General features: G+C 42.0%; 1 protein-coding gene across 1 annotated transcript in view; it reads left to right on the forward strand.

Moving 5' to 3' along the window:
* Positions 1-25,708, forward strand: part of LTBP1 (latent transforming growth factor beta binding protein 1) — a 369,767-nt gene that overhangs the window by 341,318 nt on the left and 2,741 nt on the right. The window contains 6 exon segments of the mRNA XM_032497326.1: positions 980-1,156; positions 1,873-1,956; positions 2,732-2,860; positions 3,539-3,679; positions 4,654-4,824; positions 22,862-22,984. Coding sequence (XP_032353217.1) covers positions 980-1,156; positions 1,873-1,956; positions 2,732-2,860; positions 3,539-3,679; positions 4,654-4,824; positions 22,862-22,984 — 825 coding nt within the window.

A 25,708-nucleotide genomic window follows, 5' to 3' on the forward strand; every position in this document is an offset into this window, starting at 1 on the left:
CCTCTTTGGCAAATGTTTTCACCCTTGTCCCTTATAGCTTCTTTGGGTTAAGAATCTGTAAATAGCAGTTCTAATGAAAATATTTCATTTCATAAAATTAAACCTCAGTAACTTCTAACTGGGTCATAGGCAGCCATTTGAACTCTATAGCATTTAGTAGGGAAGAGGTTTTATCATTTTTTAAAAGCACAAACTTCTTCATATAATTCAAATATGGTGGCATTATTTTCAGTATTATCTGAAAGTAGGTGAATTTGTTTTTATCATTTGTATTTTATCATATAACCTTGTCTTTTATCACAGAGGGTTGAACTGAGTCTGTTGGAATATATATTCCTCTAGGACACACTAGACCTCGGAATAGAATCCAGCCTTGAAATTCTACCCTGAGGCTTAGCTGCCTCTTGTGATTTCATTCAAAGTCGTATATCTGCAGCAATTTTAATAGTTAGATTTCCAGTAATGAAAGACCATTTTGTAGACAGGTTACTGCAGTGTTTTTCTAGTTATCTTCTGCTTTGTGCTTTTCAGAAAAGACTAGGGGGCATGGTTGACTCAGTAACCATTGAAAGGATAGATATTTTGTGTGGCCCCCACATCTCTGGTCAGTGTTGGGGAAATTTTTCACTGATTTAAGTAGGTGTTATAGCTCAGTAAAGAATGGCCCTATGTTTGGCAAGAAAGCAGATATGGAAACTCTACTTACAGCCAGATTTACAAGAATAAAGTAATTGGTTAACGTAAAAGGAAATGGTTTTGACAGATTTACATTCTTGGGGTGGGTTAGAAATCCACCAAAATTCAGGACTCAAGTGCATTTTTATCTTGAATCCGACAGAAATGGAAAGCAGCTCTCTGTGAATGAAGGGCTGTTGGCACATCCAGTCTTTCTTACCGTTATGTTTTCAGCTCCATTGTGGTACAGGTAGACCTTGGGTATCCTGTCAACACTCTTTTTTACTTTCTCCACTCTGTTTAGACTTAGAGGTGGATCAACCCACAGAAGAGAAGAAAGAATGCTACTATAATCTGAATGATGCCAGTCTTTGTGACAATGTGCTGGCCCCCAACGTCACCAAACGAGAATGCTGCTGTACCTCTGGTGCTGGGTGGGGCGACAACTGTGAGATCTTCCCCTGCCCCGTCTTGGGGACTGGTAAGAACCAGCTAAAGGGTGTGTTCACACTCGCATTTGTCCTCTGGTGTTCACGGGCCTTGGAATGTTCCCATTTGGGATATTACATTGAAGCCTTGAAATGATAGCGTCTACTGGTACCTGCCATAGTCAGACTGAGATGAGATTACCTTCAGGTGAGTTTTGCTCAGGGCTGGAACCCACACCCGTATCCTACCTCAGTATGAATCCTTAAACTTCTCGCTGTCACAGAGTATACTGTTTCTGCGACATACCATGTGATATTTTGGCATGAAGATAATTCAGTTTTATTCCATTTTTGAGTCAAAACCAATCATTTTTTGCTAACCATTATTTCTAATTAGAGCTTTCATATTTAAGATTTTGCTTGATGAGTTCTTATTAAGAATTTAAAATACTAGAAATGACAGTGTTGGAGAAATAAGTCATGAGACCCCACTGCATCCGTAAGTAAAACATGGGTTAATAATATGTGGGTGAACTAGGAAAGATTTTTAAAAATTACAAGTGAACTTATGAAGTCTTTAGATTTGTTTGCACCTAATCTGTAACTTTTGAAATTGTACTGAATTTATTTGTCTGAATTAAATGGCAAGATTTGCCTTAAAGTTCCTGAGTCTGAGAAAGGAAAACTGAAGTTAAAACACGTGCTCATGGAAGATGCTGATTTTTTTCTTTCTTTGACTTTTTTTTCCCCTTCTCTCTCCTGAAATCAGCTGAATTCACTGAAATGTGTCCTAGAGGGAAAGGTTTTGTCCCCAGTGGAGAATCCTCTTACGACGATGGCGACAACTATAAAGGTCAGAATCAAGTGGAAGTGAATTGGCAGCGTGTGTGCACATATGACATTCAAGTAACAGCATGACTTGGGCTAGGCAGAGGGTTCTTTTCAGAGGTGCTAACTGATTACAAAGCCTTGAATTCTACCATTGGAAGGAAGGCCCAGCGGGGAACGGTATATAGCTCATTCGCAGAGCGCATGCTCAGTGGTAGAGCGCATGCTCAGCACGCAAGAGTGCCAGGGTTCAATCCCCGGGGCCTCCTCCAAGCGGAAATCAATGGAAGGAAGGCCCCAATGGACTCTGGCAGAACCGTGGGTTGGGAGTTGGAACACTGTAAGTCTGTGTGATAGTGAGACTTCACTCAGTATTCTGAGTTTCTGTCTCTGGCTTTCAAAGGTTATCATGAGGATTAAGTAAGATAACACATGTAAATATATATTTATAGAAAGGCACATGCCTTATGGGTATTCTGTTCAGAGAATATTGTTGGTGCCATTAGGAAATCTACAGACTGTTTTGTCAAATATGAAGAAGCATCTCTGAAGCTGTATTTACAAATACACTTTCTCTACTAATGTTTTGGGCATTGTTCCTGAAACAGAAAAGCCTGATAGTGTTTCTCCATCTGTGAATTGTTCCTAAGTTTAAGAACTTCATATTGCTTTGTCTTTAAGACTCTTTGTGATATAAATATTATATAATATCTAACTTGAAGCCCAGTATTGGTTAGATTCTTCTCTTTAACTGAAAGATCAAAGCTGACTCCTCTATTTCTCCATTTTTGTCCCCACAGATGCAGATGAATGCCTACTTTTTGGACAAGAAATCTGCAAAAATGGCTTCTGTTTGAACACTCAGCCTGGTTACGAATGCTACTGTAAACAAGGGACATACTATGACCCCGTCAAATTGCAGTGCTTTGGTAAGTTTTAAAAGGATATAGTGTGATATGTTGTGAAAATACACAAATGGGAAGAAATAAGTAATGCTATGCATCAGAACAATTTCTTTGCATCTAAATCACGTGTTGAAAAGATCGGTAAATCTTTTATGGATCTTTTCCTTGAGCAAGATTGAAGAAAATGAAAACCCTTCATACTACTATTTGAATAGATTTCAGACAAAGAGTTAATATTCAGTGTGGAATTACACTTCAGGTGACTGGTATAACTGAAGCAGTTCTCTCGGTCTGGGGAGCCTCCTGTTTCATCACTCACACCATACCACTGAAAGTCACTTTTAAATGCTGACCCAGACTTTATGCTTAAACAGAAAACCATATACCCAGGCTGAAAAACATAGCAAAAGGAAATAATTTTAAAACTGTCATAAAGAGGCATTTTATCTTAAATTTCTAAGCATATCCTGTTGTTAAATGTTTTCTTTATTTAATGTCAGCAGCATTAGAGCAATGTTATTTTTCCAATCACTGTAACTTAGCATTTTTATAGTCATGGCTGTTCTTTTTTGGATGATGTTATATAGCTAATTAAAATGTGGCAGCCCCTGGAATCTGGACTAAATTTAGCAGTGTATTAAGTCGGGTTAAGTGTATGAGGCCCAACTGATTGCTGATTTTCTTTCATTTTTTTCTCTTAAGACATAGATGAGTGTCAAGACCCCAACAGTTGTATTGACGGCCAGTGCATTAATACAGAAGGCTCTTTTAAGTGCTTCTGTGCTCACCCAATGGTCCTGGATGCTTCGGAAAAAAGATGTATCCGACCAACCGAATCACATGGTATGTTTGGATGTGAGATGCATGCCTGTGTCCAAATAAATGCCATAAGATTTTCCTTTTGACTGAAATGTGAGCTGTTGGAAAATAGAAAAATTGATTCCTTGGGTATTTTGAAATAATTAAAATGAGATGCTCAGAGGAAGAATTAAATGCATATCATCACTGTGGAGGAGATGTAATGCCCTCACATACTGGTTTAATGGGCAACAAACTACAGTGTGGCTGAACAAACAGCAGAGTTGTTCCATGCCTCAGGGTTGGTCACAGTAACCCTCAAAGTCAACGGAGGAAGATGGAAGTTCCAGGAAAAATAACTAGGTTTGCTTGACTGCACTGTAGGACACAGATGAACAGAGGGGCGGAAGCCATCCAAGTGATGGAGAGCTCTGAAGTCCATTGATGGGAACCCCTGTTCATCCCCGAGAAGGTGCTGTGTGCTGATACTTGGGTTAATTGATCAGTGTATCAGCACAGTCAGGGACTACTTCGGTTGAAATCAATTGAAAAGTAGAAAGGTTAGCACTAAGGACCCCAGGATGAAGTGTCACTAGTTCAGGGTTTTGGCAGATGAAATGGGTGGAAAAGGATGACTCCAAAAAATGTTACATAGAACGAAATGGTAGGATTTGACAGAGGAGTACATGTGAAAAATCAAAGACTGAAAGAATGAGAAGTCCATCAGGCTTATGAAGTTACAGGCAAGATAGGGGAGGGTTTTATGTAACGATGGAAGCCAAGAGGGCGGGATTTAACTGGAACAGGATGGGCAGGTTGAATTTCAGCTGATGGAATGACACCCAGTTGGAGATGACAGAGGTTTGATCCATGGAAAGACCAGGCTGGCTTCAGACTTTCACTTGGAAGTCACCCTTAGGAATGGGGATGGAAACTTTGAGACTCTCTGGCTTCCACCACAGTGTTTGTGAAATAGGAATAACAGTGCAATTGTCATGGAACCGTGTCTTCCCTTTCAGAACAAATCGAAGAAACCGATGTGTACCAAGATCTGTGCTGGGAGCATCTGAGTGATGAGTACGTGTGTAGCCGGCCCCTTGTGGGCAAGCAGACAACGTACACTGAGTGCTGCTGTCTGTATGGAGAAGCCTGGGGTATGCAGTGTGCCCTCTGCCCCATGAAAGATTCAGGTGAGCCCTTACCCAGTTCCTTCTCCTGGAGCCTTTGGAAGCAGATTCTTCTCACCTCCTTTGGAGCCTGACAGTTCTCTTATCTTATGTTCGTCAGAGGGGTGTGTGGGTGTGTTTGTATGAGTGGAAGAGCAGGATTGCATAACTGTCTGGTTCCTGGCTTACCTCCATGCCAGACCCGGTCATTCATTTTGGAAACCATCATTCCATCTCCCCCAAAGAATGATAAATGAACCAAAGAATTATAATGCATCTTAGCAGTTGGTGCCGTAGGTCTGTGGAATTTATAATTCCTGTTATTTCTTTTTTTCCTACAGTCCTTCTCAGATCTAACAGTTTCTACTTATTAGGGGTGATAGAAAACCTCCCTGGGTCAAAGCCCAAGTTTTTATGTCAACCTCTTGGTGAGAGAGATCACAGAGAGGTTAGAACAATAAAGGAAGAGAGTAGAAAGTAAGTGAAATGCATTTGAACAAATCTCCTTGACATTCAAGTTTGAGACCTGGGGTTGAACCTTTGGTCAAATGGGAAAAATGGGATAGGCTCAACTCTCAGTTTTACCCCCATTCCTTGTGGGGGCAGAGGACTGGAAGGTGCGGACTCCGGGCTCCAGGGCTGGGCTATTTGGTGACTGTTGGGTTCTGCGCTGATGGCTTTTTTTCCTTTGCACTGCAGCTCCTTACTGCTTTTTTTTTTTTTTTTTTTTTTAAGTGTTTGAAAGTGTTTGGTGTATCATTTTGTCTTTGAATATAGAATTGATTTGATAAAGCTAGAAAAATACTGTATTGGATGTAAAGTGAAGGAATTTATAAATGAACAAATTCGCAGAATAGCTGAGGGGAAGAATTGCTTGAAAAGAGGAAATACACTCATTGATGTTCAATTAGAATGCAGTTTTCAAGTTACTTAAGTTGGCTATTTAGCTTGGACATAACTTAAAACCAATGGAGCAGAAAAAAAAAATAATTTGAAATATTATCAAAGGAAAAGGAACAGCACAGGATAAAGAGCAAAGACATAAAGATACAGATGGTAATGATGGTAGCTCAGAAATGGAAAGAGGGCAGATTCTGCAGCCAGGCAGGCTGGGTCTGGAATTCAGAACTGCCCCCAGCAGCTGCCTGAGTCAGAGGGGAAAAATAATCTCACTCAGTGCAGCTCATTTGTAAGACAGAGGTGTATGTCTTGTTGGATTGTTGGGAGGATGTGGGTAGAGCAGGAACACAAGGAGTGAGGTATACACAAGGAGAGGAAGGCGAAATCTGAAGGAAGCAGATACAAGAGGGCTTGAGTCATCTTCTCATGATCCTCGAATACCTCAAACCTTTCTACTTACGTAGTTCTTATTGTTTAATTTTTTTAAAATATATACTCCTTCTGAAGAATTAATCAAAGACTGTTATGTTCCCCTCTCCCTACCTGCCCTATCACAAGGGAATTCCACTCACTAAAGATGTTCACTCTTACCAGTTTGTTTTTTCATCCAAGCCTTTTTTCTACACATTGTTATTATATATTTATATTTAAGAGAATATTTAAAGCTGAAGTCCGTATCATTGATCTAAGGCACACTTTGTTTTTTGTTTTACTCATTAGCATCTCTGAAATTGGGGCTGTCTTATAACTGATAGCGTCTATCAATGGCCACAAGCCCTTTTTCCACTTACATCAGGACATATTTTACCCTCTAGGGCATCTTAGAACCAATGAAAGATGGTTAAGTTTTAAATGGCTGTGCAGACCCTGTTTTAAAGATACACAGGCATACCTTGGAGATATTATGGATTCAGTTCCAGACCACTACGTAAAGCAAGTATTGCAATAAAGCAAGTCACCCGAGTCGTTTTGGTTTCCCACAGCATACAAAAGTTATATTTACATTGTACTGTAGTCTGTTAAGAGTGTGCAATAGCATTGTGTCTTAAAAAACCAATGTCCATACTGTAATTTAAAAATATTTGTACTGCTCAAAAACGCTAGCCTTCACCTGAGGCTTCAGCAGGTTGTCATTTGCTGGTGGAGGGTCCTGCTTCGTTGTTCATGGCTGCTGACTGATCAGGTTGATGGTTGCTGGAGGTGGGGTGACTGTGACAGTTTCTTAAAATATGACAGCAGTGAAGTTTGCCACCTCAAATGATTCTTCTTTTGCAAAGCAATGCTGTTTAATAGCATTTTACCCATGGTAGAACTTCCTTCAAAATTAAAGTCAGTCCTCTCAAACCCTGCCACTGCTTTATCAACTGAGTTTATGTATATTCTAAATCCTTTGTTTCACCAGTCAACTAAGCTTGCCAACTAGTTAGGCTATTGAGGTGTCTGTAAAGGACCCCAGGGTTCCAGGGAACACATGTTGAAAACCACTGTTCTGTTTCCATTAGACTATAGGAAGTAGTTAACCCAGAAGGAGTATTTCTTTTATACCCCTAAAATTACGGACCTCCAGCTAGTCTTAGGGGTACTCTACTCTGAATCCAGGGGGAAGTCCACAGCCAAGTTAAACAGTTTTTCCAGAGGCCCTGTGATTAGCTGGCATTTCCTTGCTTAGTACCTGATACTTTGCTCATGCCAAACCATCGCCCGCCGAGCGCTCTCCGCTGGCGTACAGCAAGTGAGAGAGTCAGAGCAGGGGGCGTGGCACAGGGGCTCTGGAACCAGGTTGCCTGGGTGTGAATCCTAGTTTGGCAACTTCTTAGCTACATAACCTTGTTCCTTTGTCTCCCCGTGCCTCAGTTTCCTCAAATGAAACTAAAGTCACCTGCCTCACAGGGTTGTAAGAATTAAATAAGTGAATGTATGAACATATGGCCTAGCCCTAGACACTTGGTAAGCATTCAGAAGATTTTAGCACCGAATGCTGTAGCTGCTAGGTGACTCAGATCAAATACATTTTCAGACAAAACTGAAATCCAAGGTTCTTATAAAATACACAGTTACCTAATAGCATCTGAACATGAATTAAGGATTAAAGGATAGACAAACGCAGAAATAACTGTCCTCATACAAAACTTTCCCTTCTAGACCACTGCTTCATACACATTAATGGGCACATCAGTTACCTGGTGATCTTATCAAAAAACCAAATTCTGGTTCTAGGTGGTGGGGGGTCGAGGTGGGCAGAATTCTGCATTCCTAGCAAGTCCCAAGGTGATGCAGCAGCTGCTGGTCTTCAGACCACAACTGGCAAGATTCTAGAGACACCTAACAGCATTCAGCCTGATTATGTTAAAAACCGGCTTTAATGCCGTTATTAATTTTTCAAAGAGGAAGCAAAGAACGTGTGAATTTTAAAACTGATTTGCTCATAATTTCTGCCAGTGAACCTTTTCAATGCTGCTGTTCAGCGATATGTGCTCTTTGAGAAAGGACCACATTGTCTGTTTATTAATGAAAGCATTGGATGCACCCCAGCCGGTCAGGCACTGAACCTTCCAGCTTCTCTAGGAGTGCAGCGCTGCTTTGGGGAACAATTAGTTACTGATGGAAACAGTGCTGGAGGAATTTGAGGAATAAATCGCAGCACTTGTCATCAGCTTTGAGCATTAAAGTGCAGTGTAAAGTAAAGCTTTGGCTCCGCAACAGGCTTTCGCACGTCTGGTCCAATAGGTCACGGGCACTAACTCTTGCTAAGGCAGCAGTTGCACCTGAGACCACTGGTAGTTGGAGGCGGTGAGAACGGCTCCTTCAGTAGTGTTCTCTGAAGTCAGGTGGCAACTCACAGACTGGTACCACATGGAGGGGAAGCGAGTGGAGGGAGATGGATCGTGTCGGAGTAATGTTACACGAGGAGAACTGCCTAGTTGTACAACTCAGTGTAGTTTGGGGGCTGCTCAGGGTCCCATCTGAATTCTCAGCTAAAGTCTGGGAGGCCAGACACCAGGCGTGGAGAGAAGATTTCAGGTGGCTGCGGGCGGTGCTAGCAGCAGGGAGTTGGTCGCAGTGGCCGCGTGTTGACAGCTTCCCCCTCCTCGACCTCTGGACTTTCTCTTATTCCTGCCCTGGCCTCTCTTCCTCTCCAACCCCTCTCGATACCCTCTCATCTTGCCCGTTCTTAAAATGTATTCTTTTCTTGGGGTGAGGAGGCTGAACTGCTTTGGAAGGACCCCCTTGTATTCATATTATGAACAAGGGAGGGTAGTCATTGTTTGATCTTTCTGGAAATTTTCAGTGCCATGCTAGAAGGAAATTCTAGGGGTAGGAGCACTCTAAAAGCTGGACTTCACTGGAAATAACGAGTTCTTCTGACTAGTGAAAAATGAAGCTAGCTGACATGTGTATAGTGTAGAACCAGGCACTGTTCAAAGTGCTTTCCATCCATTAAGATATTTAATTCTGCAGGCCGTCCTGTGAGGTGGGTGTATAATTACCTCCTTTTGGGTGGAGAGGAACTGAGACACAGAAGGTTACATTACCTGCCCGGGTCAGATACCAGGAAGTGGCAGGTGCAAATCCAGGCTCCCTGGCTCCAGCGTCTGTATTCTCAACTTCAGTCCTTGTTCTACCCATGGTCTCAAAGCACATCTTCGATGAATATTATCCCTTAGAATATAAAAGTAGCAAAGTGAAAAAATCTGAGATTTTTTTTTCAATTTCCTCATGCATTGTGTGCTTAGAGAAGAAAGAAACTGCAGCCTTAGAGCCAGGCAGAAAGCCAAGTTAGAAGTGCAGTCTCGTCCCCTCTGTATCACAGCCGAGCACAGTGGAGGGCATAATAGGTAACAGTATATACTTGATGAATTAATGGATTAAAGCAAGTCAGTGATTTTCAGTAAGTTAAACTCCTGGTGATGCCTATCACTGATCTCAAATGAATTTTTCATGTTGTCATTTATTGCTGCTCTTAAAAGTATAAACTTTAATTTTCTGGAAAAAGATACCTCTGGATTATAAGATACATAGGATGCTATTATCTCATGGAAATAAAAAACCTATTGACCTGCAAATGAAAGAAAATTAGACACATTTGAACACTGGAATCTAAAGTATCCAGGATCCCAGTGTCTATGGTTATCTTGTTAAAATAAGCAGAGTTCTGTTAAGTCAATTATTGAAATAATTAGACTTATTGTGAGAAAACTGAACATTAAGAGTTGGTAAAGTCTTGATCTAAAACTGAAGTTCAGAAATTTTGACGGGAGAGTGTGTGTTGCGAGAGGGCCACCTATTGGTTGATATAATGTATTGCATCGCAGGTGTCAACCTCTGAAGTACTCTTCATGAAGGTCAGGCATAGAAAGGTGAGTGGAGTTTAAAAAAAAATCTCCAAGGAAACTGAAATGCCACAAAAGAAACTGGCAAATGTTTAAAAAGTCTTATAAAACACTGCTGTTGATAAAAATGCAGAGGCATGGGTTTTCTCAGTTTTGCTGTAAGAGCAGTTTGAAGATACAGATTTGATTCAAAAATTCTGGTTCTAGGAATACAGATTATCCTCGTGCTTGAGTGCCAAGAAGGGAAAGAATCATCTCTACAGCATAAGAAAAATTTGGAATCAATCCTGTCAGTAGAGAATTGTATAGATCATGATACAGATTTATGTCTGAATTTTTTTTAAGTCAAAAACATGTTTAGTAAACTTAGATGCAAGGTGCTGTTAGGGGTAAGAACCATGTCTAAAATGCAGTCTAAATTATTTCTAGTTTATCTGTTTTCAGTTCCAGTTAAATTATTTGCGTATTCCTTCATTTCATTATTTGCTTGAAACACCTACTATGTAATATCTAGGCAGTAAATTTTAGAACATACAGTTTGTATGTACAATTCTGTAGAACATAATACACAATTATGTTGTATTGCTAAATTAGAAGTTCATTCCCCAATATTTTCTTATTTAAATGTTCAAATGATATCCTTACTTAATAAATTCATCATTTTCTGTGACAGAATTTTTAGTGCTTCCTAATAACTTATTTACCTTCCTGTTTTTTCATATGGTTTCTCAAGAGTGAACGAATCTGGAATCTGTGTTTGAACAGTTGAGCTAGTGATTTCTCCCATGTCCATGCATGGCTCCTACACGTTCCCAAAGGTCTCAGGGTAAGAAGTTGCATAATACGCTTGGAGGTGTGAAGGAAGACAGGGATTTGACTTGTGGACTAAACTTGAAAAAATATTGTAATTGGGCAGTGGTTGCAAAAGGCCTTTCATCAGTCATGGTTTAAAGGCTTTTCCAAGAACTGTGTTTCCAAAGAATGTTAATAACAACTTTGGAACATCCTACACGCGAGGCACAGTGAGTGGTCGCCGCCTTGGTTTAAGCCATCCAGCGATCGCGTCCCGCTTTTGGCACTGCTTCTGTCAGTTGCGCTGGACAAGTTACTTCAGTTCCCTTTATCCAAAGATGAGAACTCTTTTGAGGTTAGGGTAATTAATACTCTCTTCTGAGTATGAAAGCATTTATCATTGTAATCAGAGATCCTGATTATGTGATTAAAGAGAAGTGTAGCTGTCAATAAACTATAGTGGAGAATTTAAATTCAACTAGAAAGATGTAAGAGGCCTCCTAAATTGAGTGACTACCATATGTATACACAGTTATGTGCAGAGTCTACTCAGTGGTAAATGGTCCAGTTCTCTGGGATAGGATTCTTGGTATCCGTGGAACTAGGTTGAATTGGATACCACATGGAATGGAAGTGAGTAGTTTACATGTTTCTTATTGGAAAGATACTTTTTATTTATTTAGAAGGCTACCCATTACTCCTCCCCCAAAAGAGTAAAAATACTTTTTTTTTTAACTAGGAAAGGATTACTGCAAAATAAAATTTAGTAGTGAATTATGCACATAAAACCTTGGGATTTAATGTGCTCGTTACATTAGTTTCCTCATTTGTGAAATGGCAGGAGCAGCAACATCTGCCTCAGATTGTTTGAGGGGTAAAAATGTGCTAATGTATATGAGATGCCAGATAGATAGTAAATGCTTCCTGGGTGTTAGCAGTGATGATAAATCAAATCGTGTTCCAGGAAATGAGTTGAGCTGATGATTCTTCCCCACTGCTACCTGGCTCTACGCGCCAGAAGTCTCTAGGAAAGGAGGCAGGAGTCAAAGGTGATGAGGGAGGCCTCAAGCTTGTTGGGTTTAAATGCACATTCAATGAATTCAAAGTGTCATTGTTAAAACCTGGATTTACCTAAGTTCAACTGAAACGTTTTGTCATTCTAAGTGCAATCCCTTTATATAAAATAAGATCAATTTTTATTTTGTGATTAGTGTTTATATATCTATAGGAACAGATTAAACTTTCCTTGAGTTGTTCTATATCAAAACTCTGTTAATTAGATCTCTGACACTTGGGCCTCCAGTTTGTAAGTTTTATGTACTTCATTTTCTCTCAGGCACTTAATATAACTGAAAGGGCAGGTCACAATCCTAATAAGCATTTTCTTCTTAAGTAGTTAAGCAGCTCTTATAAATTTAATACATCAGACTTAAAATGCAACAAACTGAATTCCGTAACAAATGTAAATACTATTTACCAACCTAATCAAATTGTCGTAGTTCTCATAGAACATAGAATCCGAGATATTACAGTCACCAGGCCTGTCAGATTCTCTAGGCTACAATCCTCCTAAACAGTGTAAACATATGAAATAACGACAACAAAAGCCCTCACTCTGCAACTGTAATAGAGAAGTATTAATATTCTAAAGTTAATGTACAACATTATCTCTGTAGCACAGTTACCACCTTAGGCTACCTGGGGTTACAGAGCGGCAAGATTCACTACTGGGATTGGCAGTTATTAAGAGATTAAGACCGGGATGTGGACCTTGTAGACTCACAGTGTGAGTCTGAGTGGCCTTGTGTGGTACAAAGAGCACAGGCTACTGTTTCCATGGTAACAGGGGACCCCAGGTGTTTCTCATGCAGGTGGTTTTTATAATCATTGTCATCCATTGCAGTGACTCTCAAGGGAACAACAGGGCAAAGTTAATAAAAGCTTTTCTCTGACTACACAGAACTCCCCTCAAGAATCAGGTGCCTTCTAAAGGGATGTTCTCACTTTACCGAGATTCACCACCACACTGACGCCCAACTTCCCCTGTCCCAGGAAGGCAGGCTAGTGTAGTAGTCAGGGTTCTCCAAAAAAACAGAACCAATAGGAGAGAGAGAGAGAGAGACTGACTGACTGATTCATTCATTCATAATAAGGAATTGACTCTTGTGATTATAGAAGCTGGTGAATTCAGAACCTGCAGGGTGGGCTGATGGTGTGGAGGCCCAAGGAGAGCCGAAGTTCCAGGTCCAAAGCCATCAGGCAGGAAGAGCCAGTTTTGTAGATGAAGTCCGGAGTCTGAAGGCGATGGGCAGTGGAATTCTCTTTCTCAGAGGAGGGCCAGTCTTCCTGTCCTAATCAGGCCATTGGCCCACTGAAGGAGGCCCACCCACATAATGGAGGGTCCTTTGCTTTACGCAGGTCCACTAATGTAAATGTTAATCCCATACAGAAATACCCAAAATAATGTTTGACCAACTACATCTGGGCACCCCGTGGCTTAGCCTCGTCAGCACACGAAACCAGCCATCACAGCCAGGATTGGAAAAAAGGTCGAGAACTAGTTAAAGAAAATATTTGCATTTTTGTGGACCTTCTCCAACTCCCACTACCGTCCCATACAAACGCACACTTAAGGAAAGGCCTGTATTTTCAGTTTGGAGCTTAATGTTGTTCCTTCTCCTTCCCCAGATGTACGCTGGAGAAGGGCAGGGAGGAGGTGGGCTGCTGAACGCTCGATCAAGGGCCCCAGCCGGACAGCGCTGTTGCGGCAGGTCAGGGCCTCTTTTTCCAATCCGGGAACGAGATCCTGGACTTGTGAAAGGGAGTAAATAAACAGGAACGTGTGACACAGAGGCCAGGGACGAAAACAGGGCCTGTGCATCAGAGGAAGAACACTAGAAATGAAGCTAAAATGGGGTTTTTATTTTAAAACAACCTTGTGTTTGGCAGGTGCACTAGAGAAAGAGAAAGCAATGAACAAGTCATGTTCAGGTTATGATCATATTGTAGTCATGGATTAGAAACATACTAGAAAAGGAAACATGTTTTTGTCTCAGAGTAAGTAAAGTTTAAAAGGGGGGAAAAAAACTCTGAGGGGGAGACTTTTCCTTTCCTGCTAAACTGTTGGCGACAGAACGTGGGAGGAGGGTCCTGGGACCGGCCACAGTTCCCAAACTCAGTTCCCTGGAGTTGGCGTGAGTCAGCGAGGGTTTGGACTGGCAGCTGGGGAGGACCAGCTGGCCTTAACAACAATTACAGAACAGTTAAATGGGAGGGGAATTTGATGGAAAGATGGCCATCTGAGGTCTTCGAGTGTGTATGACGTGGACTTTGGGGTGTCTTACTTTCCTAAGAGCTCTGCACTGAAGTGCTAAGAAGGTATTTGGCCACAGTCTGTTATATAAAATATTCTGACTAGAGAATAACTTTCATTGTGATTATAATTGCCCTGCTTCCTATTAGAATTTAGAGCCAGAGTAGAGGCATTAAGACATGCATGTGAAATGAACACCATGCATGTGAATCTGATCACCAAAAGCAACACTATTTTTCATTAATAAGCAATCTAACTGATTTCAAATAAAATTTTAGCACTTTGAACTTTCTACGTTGAAATCAGATTATGAGTAGGCATTCCATTTTCTAGAAATGCCTTTTCCATGTTACCTTGATTTGCTCTTCAGTGAAAATTTTAATTTCACATTTTTAAAGTAAGCTTTGCTAATAGGATTTTTTTTTTTCTCTTCAATAAGAAAATGAACTGAGTGGGGCTGTGAAAAAACTCACTGGATGTAATTGCTTAAAGTCCTGTTCTGTGTTTGAGGTTTTGAATTCAAATAACATTGTATGTATTTTGACCTTTTTCTTAATTGACTTTATAAGACAACTGTGGCTAGAACAAAGACCCTGGCTGCCATGCCTTTTAAATGCCAACTCCGTGGCTAGAGCAGGCATGCCTGGCAGAGGAAGGTTGAAGGAAAGAAAGTTTATCTCCTCTCCCTTCGTGCAGCAGACAGATTGTACCTCCTAGGATTGGGAGGAAAGCATCTAGAAAGTGCTCGGGAAGCATGCTGACATCAATCTGCACGCAGCAGAAGCTAGGGTGGTAACTGTTCTGCTCAGCATCAGTGGCCGTGTCTTTAAGAAGCAAATTTCAAAAGATTAGCTCCTGGGGAGGCTTCTGGGCACACCAGGGCCTCCTCCTGTGCTCCCTTCTGAGCTTCAGGTCTCAGCAGCAAACAGAACAGTTATGAACAGTTGTGCTGGTTGTGCGCTGTTCAACCTTAGAAGTTACCACGCACATCATAATCTATCAGTGCCTTTGGCAGAATGGCTACCAGTGTAGCCAGAGAAGTCACTGCTGGGGGGAGAGCTCCTAGGACTGTATCTGATCCTGAGTAGATGCAGAGGGGAAGGTAAGAAGAGTCACTTCGCATTAAGATAAATAGCAACATGTGAGAAAATCATAAAACAGAGGTACAGATCTTAACATAGCTTAGTTTTGCTTTGCAGCTTTATCTTATTTCCTATAACTAAATGGAATACACATTTATGAATAATTTATTATGTTTAGTGTGACCTGAATATTCCATTAATTACCTAGAACTTGCTTTTCAAATGATTAGGCAGTATATATCTTTATTTCATAACCTTGGGATCTGTACTTCTGAATATTAATCAGGAGAGTTTTGAACAGCTTCCAAACTTAAAATGAGCAAGGTTAAGATACTTGAAAATACACTTACTTTTACCCTTATATTTTAATACTGGTTTTTTTTTTTTTTTTATTAAAAGAAAACAATATTTTGAGAATTTATCCTGACTTGACCTTTGGAATATCATTAAATTTCTCTGGACCTCAGTTTCCTAAGCAGAAAAATGAATGAGTGTTAGATTATCCTTACAGGTTAGAATGTCAATGCACTGTAAGTTGTGTTCAGTTCCACTATTGTCAGTCTTGTGGAAACACCCAGCTGAGCGCCACCTAAAAGCAGTAGCGCCATCTAGCGGCGATTACCTCATATTGAAGTCGCAAGTTTCAATGACCCCGTTGTCTTCTCAGTATTTTGCAGCCTAACAGTAAAAATTTTCCACTTAGAATTGTAGAATATGTAAGCTAGAAAGAATCTTAGAAATCAGGTAGTCTTGTTTTCTTACTTTACCAATTAAAAATAGAAAGATTAGATGAATACCACAGTTTAAAGAAGACACTTTTTTGTTTCTCAACATTTTTTTTAAATTGGGGTTAAAGTCACATGACATGAAATCAAACATTATATAGTGAACAAGTCAGTGGCATTTAGTATATTCCCTGTGTGTGCAACCTCCTTTTCATTCTTAAGCACACACATAGCTCAGATTTCAAAATAATTCTTGGTGGATGCAAGAAACATACGAGAAAAAAAAATGTATCCCTTACATGTAATATTTATTTTTCCTGATTGTTGACTTCTCAGATTGTTACTTCAGAGGTACTTAAAGAGTAGGAAAGGAGGAAATGAAACCGTTTATCTGTCCCTGCAGTTAGAAAAATAAGTAGATTTGTTTAGAAAATTAACATGTTGAACTTTCCTATTTCCCTGTTTACTGTATTGTCCAGTCTTGTCTCTTATCAAATATTAGAAGTTACCTCATTGCTAAATTCCTCTGAGATTGCCTGAATGCAAGACTTAATGTTTTATTTCCAAAGCCCTGTTTATTTAGAAATGGGGAAGACCTTTCATGCAGTCCTTAATAAGAAATCCGTAAGTTATCAATCAGTATCTTAAGGTTTTCATGTGTGGCATAATTTAATGCCATTACAAGTGTTTAAATTTTGAATCCAGGTTTTAGAAATGGATTTCTAAATGGAGCCTCCATTTTTTGGCATTCATACCCAACAAATCTCTCTCTCCAGTGAGAGTCTGGCTGCAGAATGAGCAATGTGATGGAAAACGCGGGGAATGGCTGAATTGAGAGGACAGCATTTGATGAAGGGTGGGGGTGGGGGAACTTGACTGGTCTGCAGCCGGTGAGTTTCCTTAGAGCCTTAATATTTACAGGAGTCCCGCAGAACGTAACCCCTGCCAGGACGTTAGACTTCATTACTTCCCTGTCCTCGACAAGTACAATTTAATTGAACATTAAGCAATTTGATCTCTTTCACCTAATAAATCGAGCAAATTCAATAAACATAAATCCTGCTAATGATAAAGCTGCCCCTGGTGGCTGAGCTCATCAGCAGTCACGCTTATTACTCCCTCGGGAACTTTAGTCACAAATGCTTATTGCTGTACTAAGTATTTACCCAGTGCTTACAGTCTGGTGAACCTATCTCATAATTTGCTTCTCAGGGTTTCAGAAGGGCGGCTGTGGAGCAGGAAGAACGTGGTCTTGGAGCTGGACTAACTTAGGGTCAGATCCTTCAACTCAGCTGGGACACTTACGCTCTAAACCTTAGTTTTCTTACCGGAAACAAAAGGAGCTAATTAGTTATTTCATAGGATTCTGAGATTTGAAGGGAAAAGCGCATGCAAGGTACACGGCACCTGACACAGAGGAGCTTAATGCTGCCCGTTGGTTAGCTTCCCTTTTTCCCAGTGCCCGTCAGCAGGGATCTGTAGTAGGCAGCATTCTGTGGTCCTTCCACCTCTCTAAGGCTCTCTTCTCCGTTCTGCATGCCTGGGGCTCTGCTTTACCTTCCTTCCTCCTCTTCAGCCGCTTGACCCCCTTCCTGTAGATGCTCACCTCCAGGGCCAAGCTTTCCTGGCTCTGCCTGGCTGGCTCTAGGCATGGCCTCTCCAGCAGGTGCTGTGGCACCTGTCTGTGCACTGTCATTTCGTCCTCCCCACCCCCCCCAGTAGTGTTCTCAGCCATTCAGTCAGTCGCTGAATGGAACAATGACCTGCCGTTAATGCTGCTAAGGCAGAAAACCAGACTCCTCTTTCATAGATGAAGTTCAGGGAAAGGTATCCGTGCAAGGAATAGGAAGCAGTAGGACTAGAACCCACGACTTCGGACTCCGGGTCCTTTCTCTTTTTAGAAGACCTAATTTTCTCTCACCACGCAGCAGGTTTTAACATCATGGAAGCAGGCTGACTCTGCCTGTTCAGCAGGCCCTGTGGGTAAGAGTTTACTGTCTGAGAAAGAACTTAAGCAGACATACACCTCAAGAGATGGCCAGTTCCCAGGGTGTGGCATTGCTAGTGGAATCCTCTTACATTCCTTCCTCTGTCATCAGCACTGGATGGTATGTTCTGTAAACGGTGAACATTCTTCTAATTCCATAGCTTTTGCTCATTTCACAGGAAAATGCCTGTTTTACTGCTGACTCAACACGTGCTGGGGTGAATATTCATTCCCTTCTCCCTGTCTCCTTCCTCCGTTTCCTGGTGTGTATGTTCTCCAAACACCATCATCAATTAAGAGTGCATGTGGAGGCCTGTAAGAAAAACACCTGGTCTAGAAATCTGAGCAAAATATGATCCATTTTTAATGCATGTGGACTGGTTCCTGCTTCTCCTTTATTTGAAAATGATGCGCTTCAAACTTTAGAGCACAAGGTTTTCGGCTCTGACATGTGGAGAATGAAATGCAGTCTCTTAATTGGTTCTCAAAGCAGCTGTATTTAATCTGCCTCAGTCAGAAGGAAAACTTCATCCCCCAGCTTCCTCACATGCCAAAGTGGCACTGTGACGTGGGACTGTCCAGACCAGCCCCACAGATGCGTCTGTCATCAGGAATGAAGCTTTCCTGCTGGGATATAGTAATGTGCTTCTCATTGCTGCTGACAGCAGGGGGTCCCAGACCCCCTGACTCCAAGGGGTAATTTTTAAACTTTTTTTCCATTTAAAATTAAAATCAAAGGAGCACCATCTGTCATGTGGCTCTGCTGTGCCAGGGAAATGAGTGTGATCAGTGGCCTGGATCTTGTTTAGACCGCGTAGTGATGGTGGCCCATCCCATCCCGTTTGTGTTTCTTGTAGCTTTGATCAAGAGCTTCACATTTGTGCCTGGGGGGGGGGGGTTGCAGTAAGTGGGAGGACTCAGGTGTGACTGTTGCCTGTCCTGTCCATTTCACGCTCTTATTTGGTGAGATCCTGGATGGACACATTGTGTGGTGTCTCATAAAGGGCATTTGCCTCACCAAGTACAAGCCCTGCTAAGCAGAGCTCTTCCTTTGCACCACGCCCCAGAGAACTGGGTGCTTAATTGTTATTGACATGCTTAAGAATGTCCTGCAGAAGGAAAAAGACTCTAGGGACAGAAAAACGGATCCACCTCTACACGCTGAGCTGGATGAAGTGGCAGCAGGCAGATTCTCATGGGCTCCCATCAGAAGTTATGCAAACAGGTCTGGGGTCTGCAGTTCCCAGGCTCTATACTCTCAGCCAACCACAATCCACTTCCTTCCCAAGCTGGGCTGGAGCCAGGACCCAGCCCTGGGGGTGACCAAGGCCAAGCGCCTCCAAGCGAGATGGGTTCCGGTTGTGGCTTGGGGTGCTCAGAGACCCAGCACGTGTGAGGAACATGCATGTGCCCAGGTCCTGAAGAAAACACCTTGCCCAAGACTCAACAGAAAGCTCTCATGTTCCAGCTGCTCCCTTACAAGATGATGAGAAACCCGCTGTCTACTGCAGGCATTCCTAAAGGATTCAGGTATATACTAGCAATTGTTGAACATCCGTTTCCCCCCCTGTATTTTGAGTTCTGTTGATCTAGTGTTAAAACATTCTGTTGCTGATGCTTTATCACTGTCTGACCAAGGGATTAAATTTGCCAACGCAGGCCGTAATTCTTGAGATGAAGTCCATGAAGACATCTTTCTCTTGTTTACTGAGCTGGAGTTTCCCTCTATTTAAAAATTCCAAATCTTGAAACAATATCTAAAAACATCTGGAGACTGTACTTTCATTACTCTTAACTTATGGCACAGTTCTTTGCCCACTGACCACTACCTTTAAAGTTTTGCTAACACTAAAATTTGTATCAATCATTCTGATACTGTCTTTGAAAATCCATTTATTTCCAGATGTTCAGTAGGGACTTGAGTGATTTTTACCTAAGAGATAAAACTATAACCTCCATTTTTCCTGGTGCTTCAAAATGTATGAAGAGTTCCATAACATCATCTTATTTTTTGTACGTCTGGAACACAGAAGCAAACAGGAAATGTTTTATCCCCATGTGACAGATGTGGAAACTGAGGCTTGCCCAGAATTGCTAAGCTGGAGAGTAAATGGTACAATCAGGACTTGAGCCCCAGCTTCTGCCTCCGTAGCCCATGTCTTGGCCAAGAACGAGAGCAGGTGTGCGTGACGGGAGACGAAGCATGGATGGATTAGGACTAGATCCCTCCATGCTCCCAGGAAAATAACTCAGAATGCATGTGCTGGTGGTGCTGGGACTGTAGCACATCTTCAGATAGAAAAGAGAGTACATTCAATGCAGAAATGTTGTTTTGATAACTGAGCAAAACTATCTTGTTGAAGTTTGGATTGTTAATGTGTGAGTCAAAGTGAAGCAGCCTAGGACAGTAAGTACTAGAATCTTAAGAGGAAAATGCCTGATCAGGGAAGAAGGGAGGGGAAGGAAGATGCAGCGAACCCCAGAGGTCCTACCCCCACCCCTTACGCTCTTCTGCTCCGCAGCTCCGCTTTACCAGAGCCTTCCTTAGGAACCACTTGGTTGTCCCCAGACACAGCTTACAGTTTGCTTTCATGTGGCTTTGGGTAAGCTCTTTTTAAAATCCAAAATGTCCTGTATGAAGTAATCCCTGTTCGTCTACTTAGTTTCAGGTCAAGGCCTACCTTTTCCAGGAAGCTGTTCACAAACATCACCCAAGAACAGAAGTCTGTTCCTCCTCCTCCCCTCTCACACTTGGTCCCTTCCTTTTGTGAGGTTCGAGGGTGAGAGCTTGGAGGGTAGAGGCCAGCTCATTTCTTGGTGGAGGACATACGGTCTAGGGGCCAGGCAGCCCCGACCTGACAGCTGGGAGCTGGAGAGGAACATCTGCTCGGCCATCTCTGGGTTTAGTTTTAGAAAATAAGAACGTGAATTAATTTATTTTTCATATCCACTCTTTTTGTTTTTGGTTTTTTTTAATTGAAATAGTCATTTTACAATGTTCATATCCACTCAATCACAGTTGTTGCTTAGACAGGAAATGCTGAGCAAGCCTCCTTTTCAGATGTAAAACAAACGTATATAAAAAGTCACGAGAGAAAACCACCTCAGTGCATGACACTTGTAAACATTTCTACCATCTTACCCTCGCAGGGAAATCCTTAATTTTTCTCTTTCAGACCTGAAGCAGAACTGACAGCTGTTTGTGTTCTCTTTGTTTGAAGGTGTATTTTTGTGAGTCAAGGATCATTTTCCAGGTTTAGCTATTTCCTTAATGAAATTCACGTTTCCCATGGTTTCATGTGAAAGTGCTGGGAGCATCTGAGGGGGGTGTCGTTCCTGGAGTGCTTCCCACAAAGAGAATTTTAGGAAGGGCAACCATAATCCCACCGTGTCTAGTGGTACAGGGTCTTTTCTGGTTTTACATTCCCTTTCTGCATTTTAGGGAGAATGTGCGTGTGTGTGCATATACACGCATGCACACACGCGTACTCACGCCTTTGACTCCTTTAAATAGTGGTGATAGAAGAAAGCCTTGAGAGTTTACATATTTGCCTCAGTGCTTTTCTTTAGTTTTGTTACAGAAGGAAACAAAATAGAGGAAAGGTCCTTTACAGCCCAGGCAATATGGCTGTTGCCTTGTGTGGCTGTCCTGAGAGTGTCTACCCAGTCCTAGGGCTGCTGACCTGCCACTCTGGAGGAGTTGAAGTCTGGGGAGCCCCAGAATTTTCACCAACTGCTACATGAATCCTTGGGCAGGATATTTTCCATCAAATGTGCGTTCAAAACATGAAGCTATCTCTTCTAAAGCTTTCCTCTCTAGACCTTCTAGATGATGCTGCTCCAAAATGCAGGCAAGAGCCTGGGACCATGAAATGCATTGAAAGGTCAGTCACCCCAGAACAAATGGAGAACCAACAAGATCCCAAGTGCTACGGGACTCCTGTGAGGAAGGCCAAAGGGGAGTTTGGAAGTCAGATATCCTTGGGGGTGGAGATATGGCCTCAGGAAGTGGTAACTGCAGATGCATGTAGCTGGGGTGCAGCCGAGGCAAACACAAGCACTACAACGGGGCTGAGACAGACGTGAGAGAGGAAGAATGTTAAATGTCTACACCCTTGAGCTTCAGGACTGAGTTCAGATACACCAGCTGTCATTTAACCACTCCATGCTTCTGTTTCCCACTGGTAAAATGGAGGTGATAATAGTAGCTCTTCACAGGGCACTGTAAATGTTTTAGTGAGTTAATGTACACTAAGTGTTTAGAACAGTGTCTGGCAGAGAGCAAACATTACACAACTGTTAGCCACTATTATTCCTAGTACCATTACCTCACTGTTACTGCTATTATGACAATGATCATCACTGCTGTAATGCTATTCATAAGGACCAGGTCTTGAGTAGAGAGGTATTATAGTAGCTACATATTTCAAGTGGTACCTAGTAGCATCCTCACTTGGTTATTCTCGTTTTTGGATCACCAGAGAGACATTTTTCTTCTGCCTCTAGTGAATGAAATAGTATGTATGTATCTATCTGTAAGAATGACTATTTTGTACATGTTAAATGTTTTGATGAAAACACCCAGTGGGTTCCAATAAAGCTGTTCTTCCAAAACGCCGGCGGCACTCACAGCTGGCTCACTATCAGGTCCTTACTCTCCTGCGATAGATTCTAACCAACCTTTCAGCTACTATTTTTGGTCTTCAATTCTGGGTCTTAATTGTGCTGTACAGAATGACTTGCGTGTGCATGTAAATAGAGCACCCATAAAGGATACTGAGACGTTCCAGGATCGGGGTGAGCATAGGAGATCCGGGCGTGCGGTGGGACGGCGGCGCCCTGGTGGGTTCCTGATGCTCTGAGCGGTGAGCGGGTGCGTCCAGGTGTGAGCCAGCAGCAATGGTGTGACATGTTCCTTGTTTCCTTTCTAGACGACTACGCCCAGCTGTGTAACATCCCTGTCGCAGGACGCCGGCGGCCATACGGACGAGACGCCTTGGTGGACTTCAGTGAACAGTACGCTCCCGAGGCCGACCCCTACTTCATTCAGGACCGTAAGCAAAATTCTTCGGTTCCTTTTGGACTAAACCATGTTTTAGATTAGTCAGTGGTTCTAAAAATGTAGTCCCTGGGAACTTGTTAGAAATGCACATTTCTGGGCTCTGCTGAATCAAACTGGGATGAGACCCACAAGTCAGTTTCACCCACCCTCTGGGTAACCCTTACACTCACTCAAGTTTGAGAACCACCAGATCAGTTATGAGTCTCACTGGTGGGGCTGCTGTTACGTTTATTTTCTTTACCCATGAAGTGGTGGCCTACTTTATGGGCCAGAGTTTTCTTGAAAGCTTGGTTATATTGTAGTTTTCTTTCATACAAGGAAATGATCAGTATTAACTCTGTCCAGTTGATCTTTATAAGCATTTTGAGTGGGAGGTAGAACCATTGCTCTCCTGGTCAGAGACTAATTGTTAGAATTCACTTGTGAGGGGGCTTATTAAGCCAGAAACGACGTGTGCTGGCTCTTCCTGGACTTGTGAGCAGAGCATCCCGGCTGAGGCCACCACATGAGCTAAATATGTCTGTAGGAGAGACCAAAGTGTTCATGTACAGACATATTATGTGAAGTCTGAAAAATGGGATGGTACAAACTGAAATATCAGTAGATAATAGGTTGTCAGCATTCAAGACTAGGAGCAGTGCAGAATTCAGGTGCCTGGTCCACAGAGTTCTCCCGAGGGGCCTCTGTGCAGTGCGTGAAGCAGCTCCAGGGATTCCAGCCAGAATCCCTGTGGACCTGGGAGGTGGGGTTAGGCTGGTGGAGACACTGCTGAATTCTGAAAGCCAGTAAGGCAGATGTCTTTGGGGACCCTACCCAGGGGCCTGATGTGCCACACAAGCATTGTTGAAGCTACTTCACTTCGGGGTCTGTTTCCTTCCTTCCCTTCTCCTCCCCGCCCCCCCCCCCCCCGTTTTTTTTAAAGGATGCAGTATATTGATGATTCACACAAATCAGAACTGCTCAAAAACGTACATGGAAACAGCATTCTACCCATTCAGCTAGGCTGGGGCTTCCAGACTGGTATAGGGTGGGTCTGGACCCTGGCCAGCATGCAGATGGCCCTTGGTGCCCTCTCCCAGCCACCCCCACCCCACCTCAGGATAACTGTCCTAACTTCTAACACCTTGGGTGATTTCTTTTAATCAACCACAAATAACCATGAATTATTTCAAGAAATGTGCCTAAATACATTAACAGCTATAAGACTGTATACTTATGATTTATACACTTCTTTGTGTACATGTTAGAGGTCAGTTAATATTGACTTTAAAATAAAGAAAAAAATACTAAGGTTGAAAGAAAGTATAGTTTGCCTGCCCCCTAGATCCAAAATACCAGGGTAAATCTATGTTTAACTCTGACACAAGCCCATGGCTTGTGTGCGTAACGTCTAACACATTATAGTTCAGATGCCAGGATTTTAAGGTTGAAATGTTTTGGCTTCGGTGCCTTTTTTTAATGTCATTGTTTTGAAACTAACTATTCAAATGTTATGAAATTGATGTGATACCAGCATGTTTATTTCTTATTTAGCAACATGGGAAGGGGAGATGCACTCCCAAGGCCTCCAGCTTTGACTATGTAATGCCCTTTAAATTTCTTACCAGTAACGGAGAAAGAGCTCCTCCTCCTCCCCAGACTGGGACCTCAAGGGCTCTCTGGCCCGGCTGCAGGAGTCATCATATTGGGTAGATAGGAAACCTCAACCTCTCTTTTACTATCACCTTGACGATTCACCGTCTCCTGCCTTCTGGTTGTTTAAGAAAGTGGAGCTGATGGTTGGTGTTATCTTTAGTTAGAACAGTATGTCTTAAAACTGGAATTTACTAGAGCAGAGATCAAGTTTTTCTATACGTAGCCAGATAATAAAATTTTTAGGCTTTGCAGGCCATTTAATCTCTGTTGCAGCTACTCATCTATGCTATGGTATCAGGAAAGCAGCCACAGATGAGATGTCAGTATGTAAGTGAGGCTGTCTTCCAATAAAACTTTATTGACAAAGCAGGTAGCCAGCCCTATTTGGAGCAGGGGCTATGCTTTGCTGCTGCAGTTTTAAGAATCCTAAAGAAGTATTTTGGGGAGTGTCCTAGATATGTGTCTGTAGGAGTTTCAAGTTTTAATTTCATGTTTTAATTAATTTCTGTAGTAAAAATTTTACAATTTATATAAATGATTTTGCCTAGAATTTAAAATACTTTCCTAGATTGACTATTTTCTTGTCAGTGCTGCTTAAACTGGCCTTGGGGATCTGCTGCCAGTCATGAGAGCCAGTAGTATTTTTTTTTTCTCCCTTAAAATTTTAAAAATGGCCTCTCGTGGATGTATTACTCAATTTTTAAAATCACTGTTAGACCTTACTGCCCTGCATAAACAATATTTTGCTGCCCCCTGCAGTTCCACTGGAGAATTACTTCAAAGGCCAAATGGAGAGGTCTGGTCCTACACTGTTTTTTTCTTCTTAAAAGCTAATACAAGCAGGAGAGGGGAATGAGGCCCCCGATCACAGTATATTTGGGACACCAAGGATTTATATTTACAACTTTTACATTCTTGATGCCTGGTTACACTGTTTTTTCCTACTCAGCTCTAGCTCTGAATCAGGTTCAAGATATCTAAAGAAGAGCCAAACAAGAGCTGCTTTGTTTTCTAAACACAAGTACGATGTATTTTTCTCATTTATCAGGATGTTTTGAGTCCCTTTTTACTGCCTTTATCC

The sequence above is a fragment of the Camelus ferus genome, chromosome 15 (genome assembly GCF_009834535.1).
Source record: "Camelus ferus isolate YT-003-E chromosome 15, BCGSAC_Cfer_1.0, whole genome shotgun sequence".
In the NCBI taxonomy this organism is placed as follows: Eukaryota; Metazoa; Chordata; class Mammalia; order Artiodactyla; family Camelidae; genus Camelus; species Camelus ferus.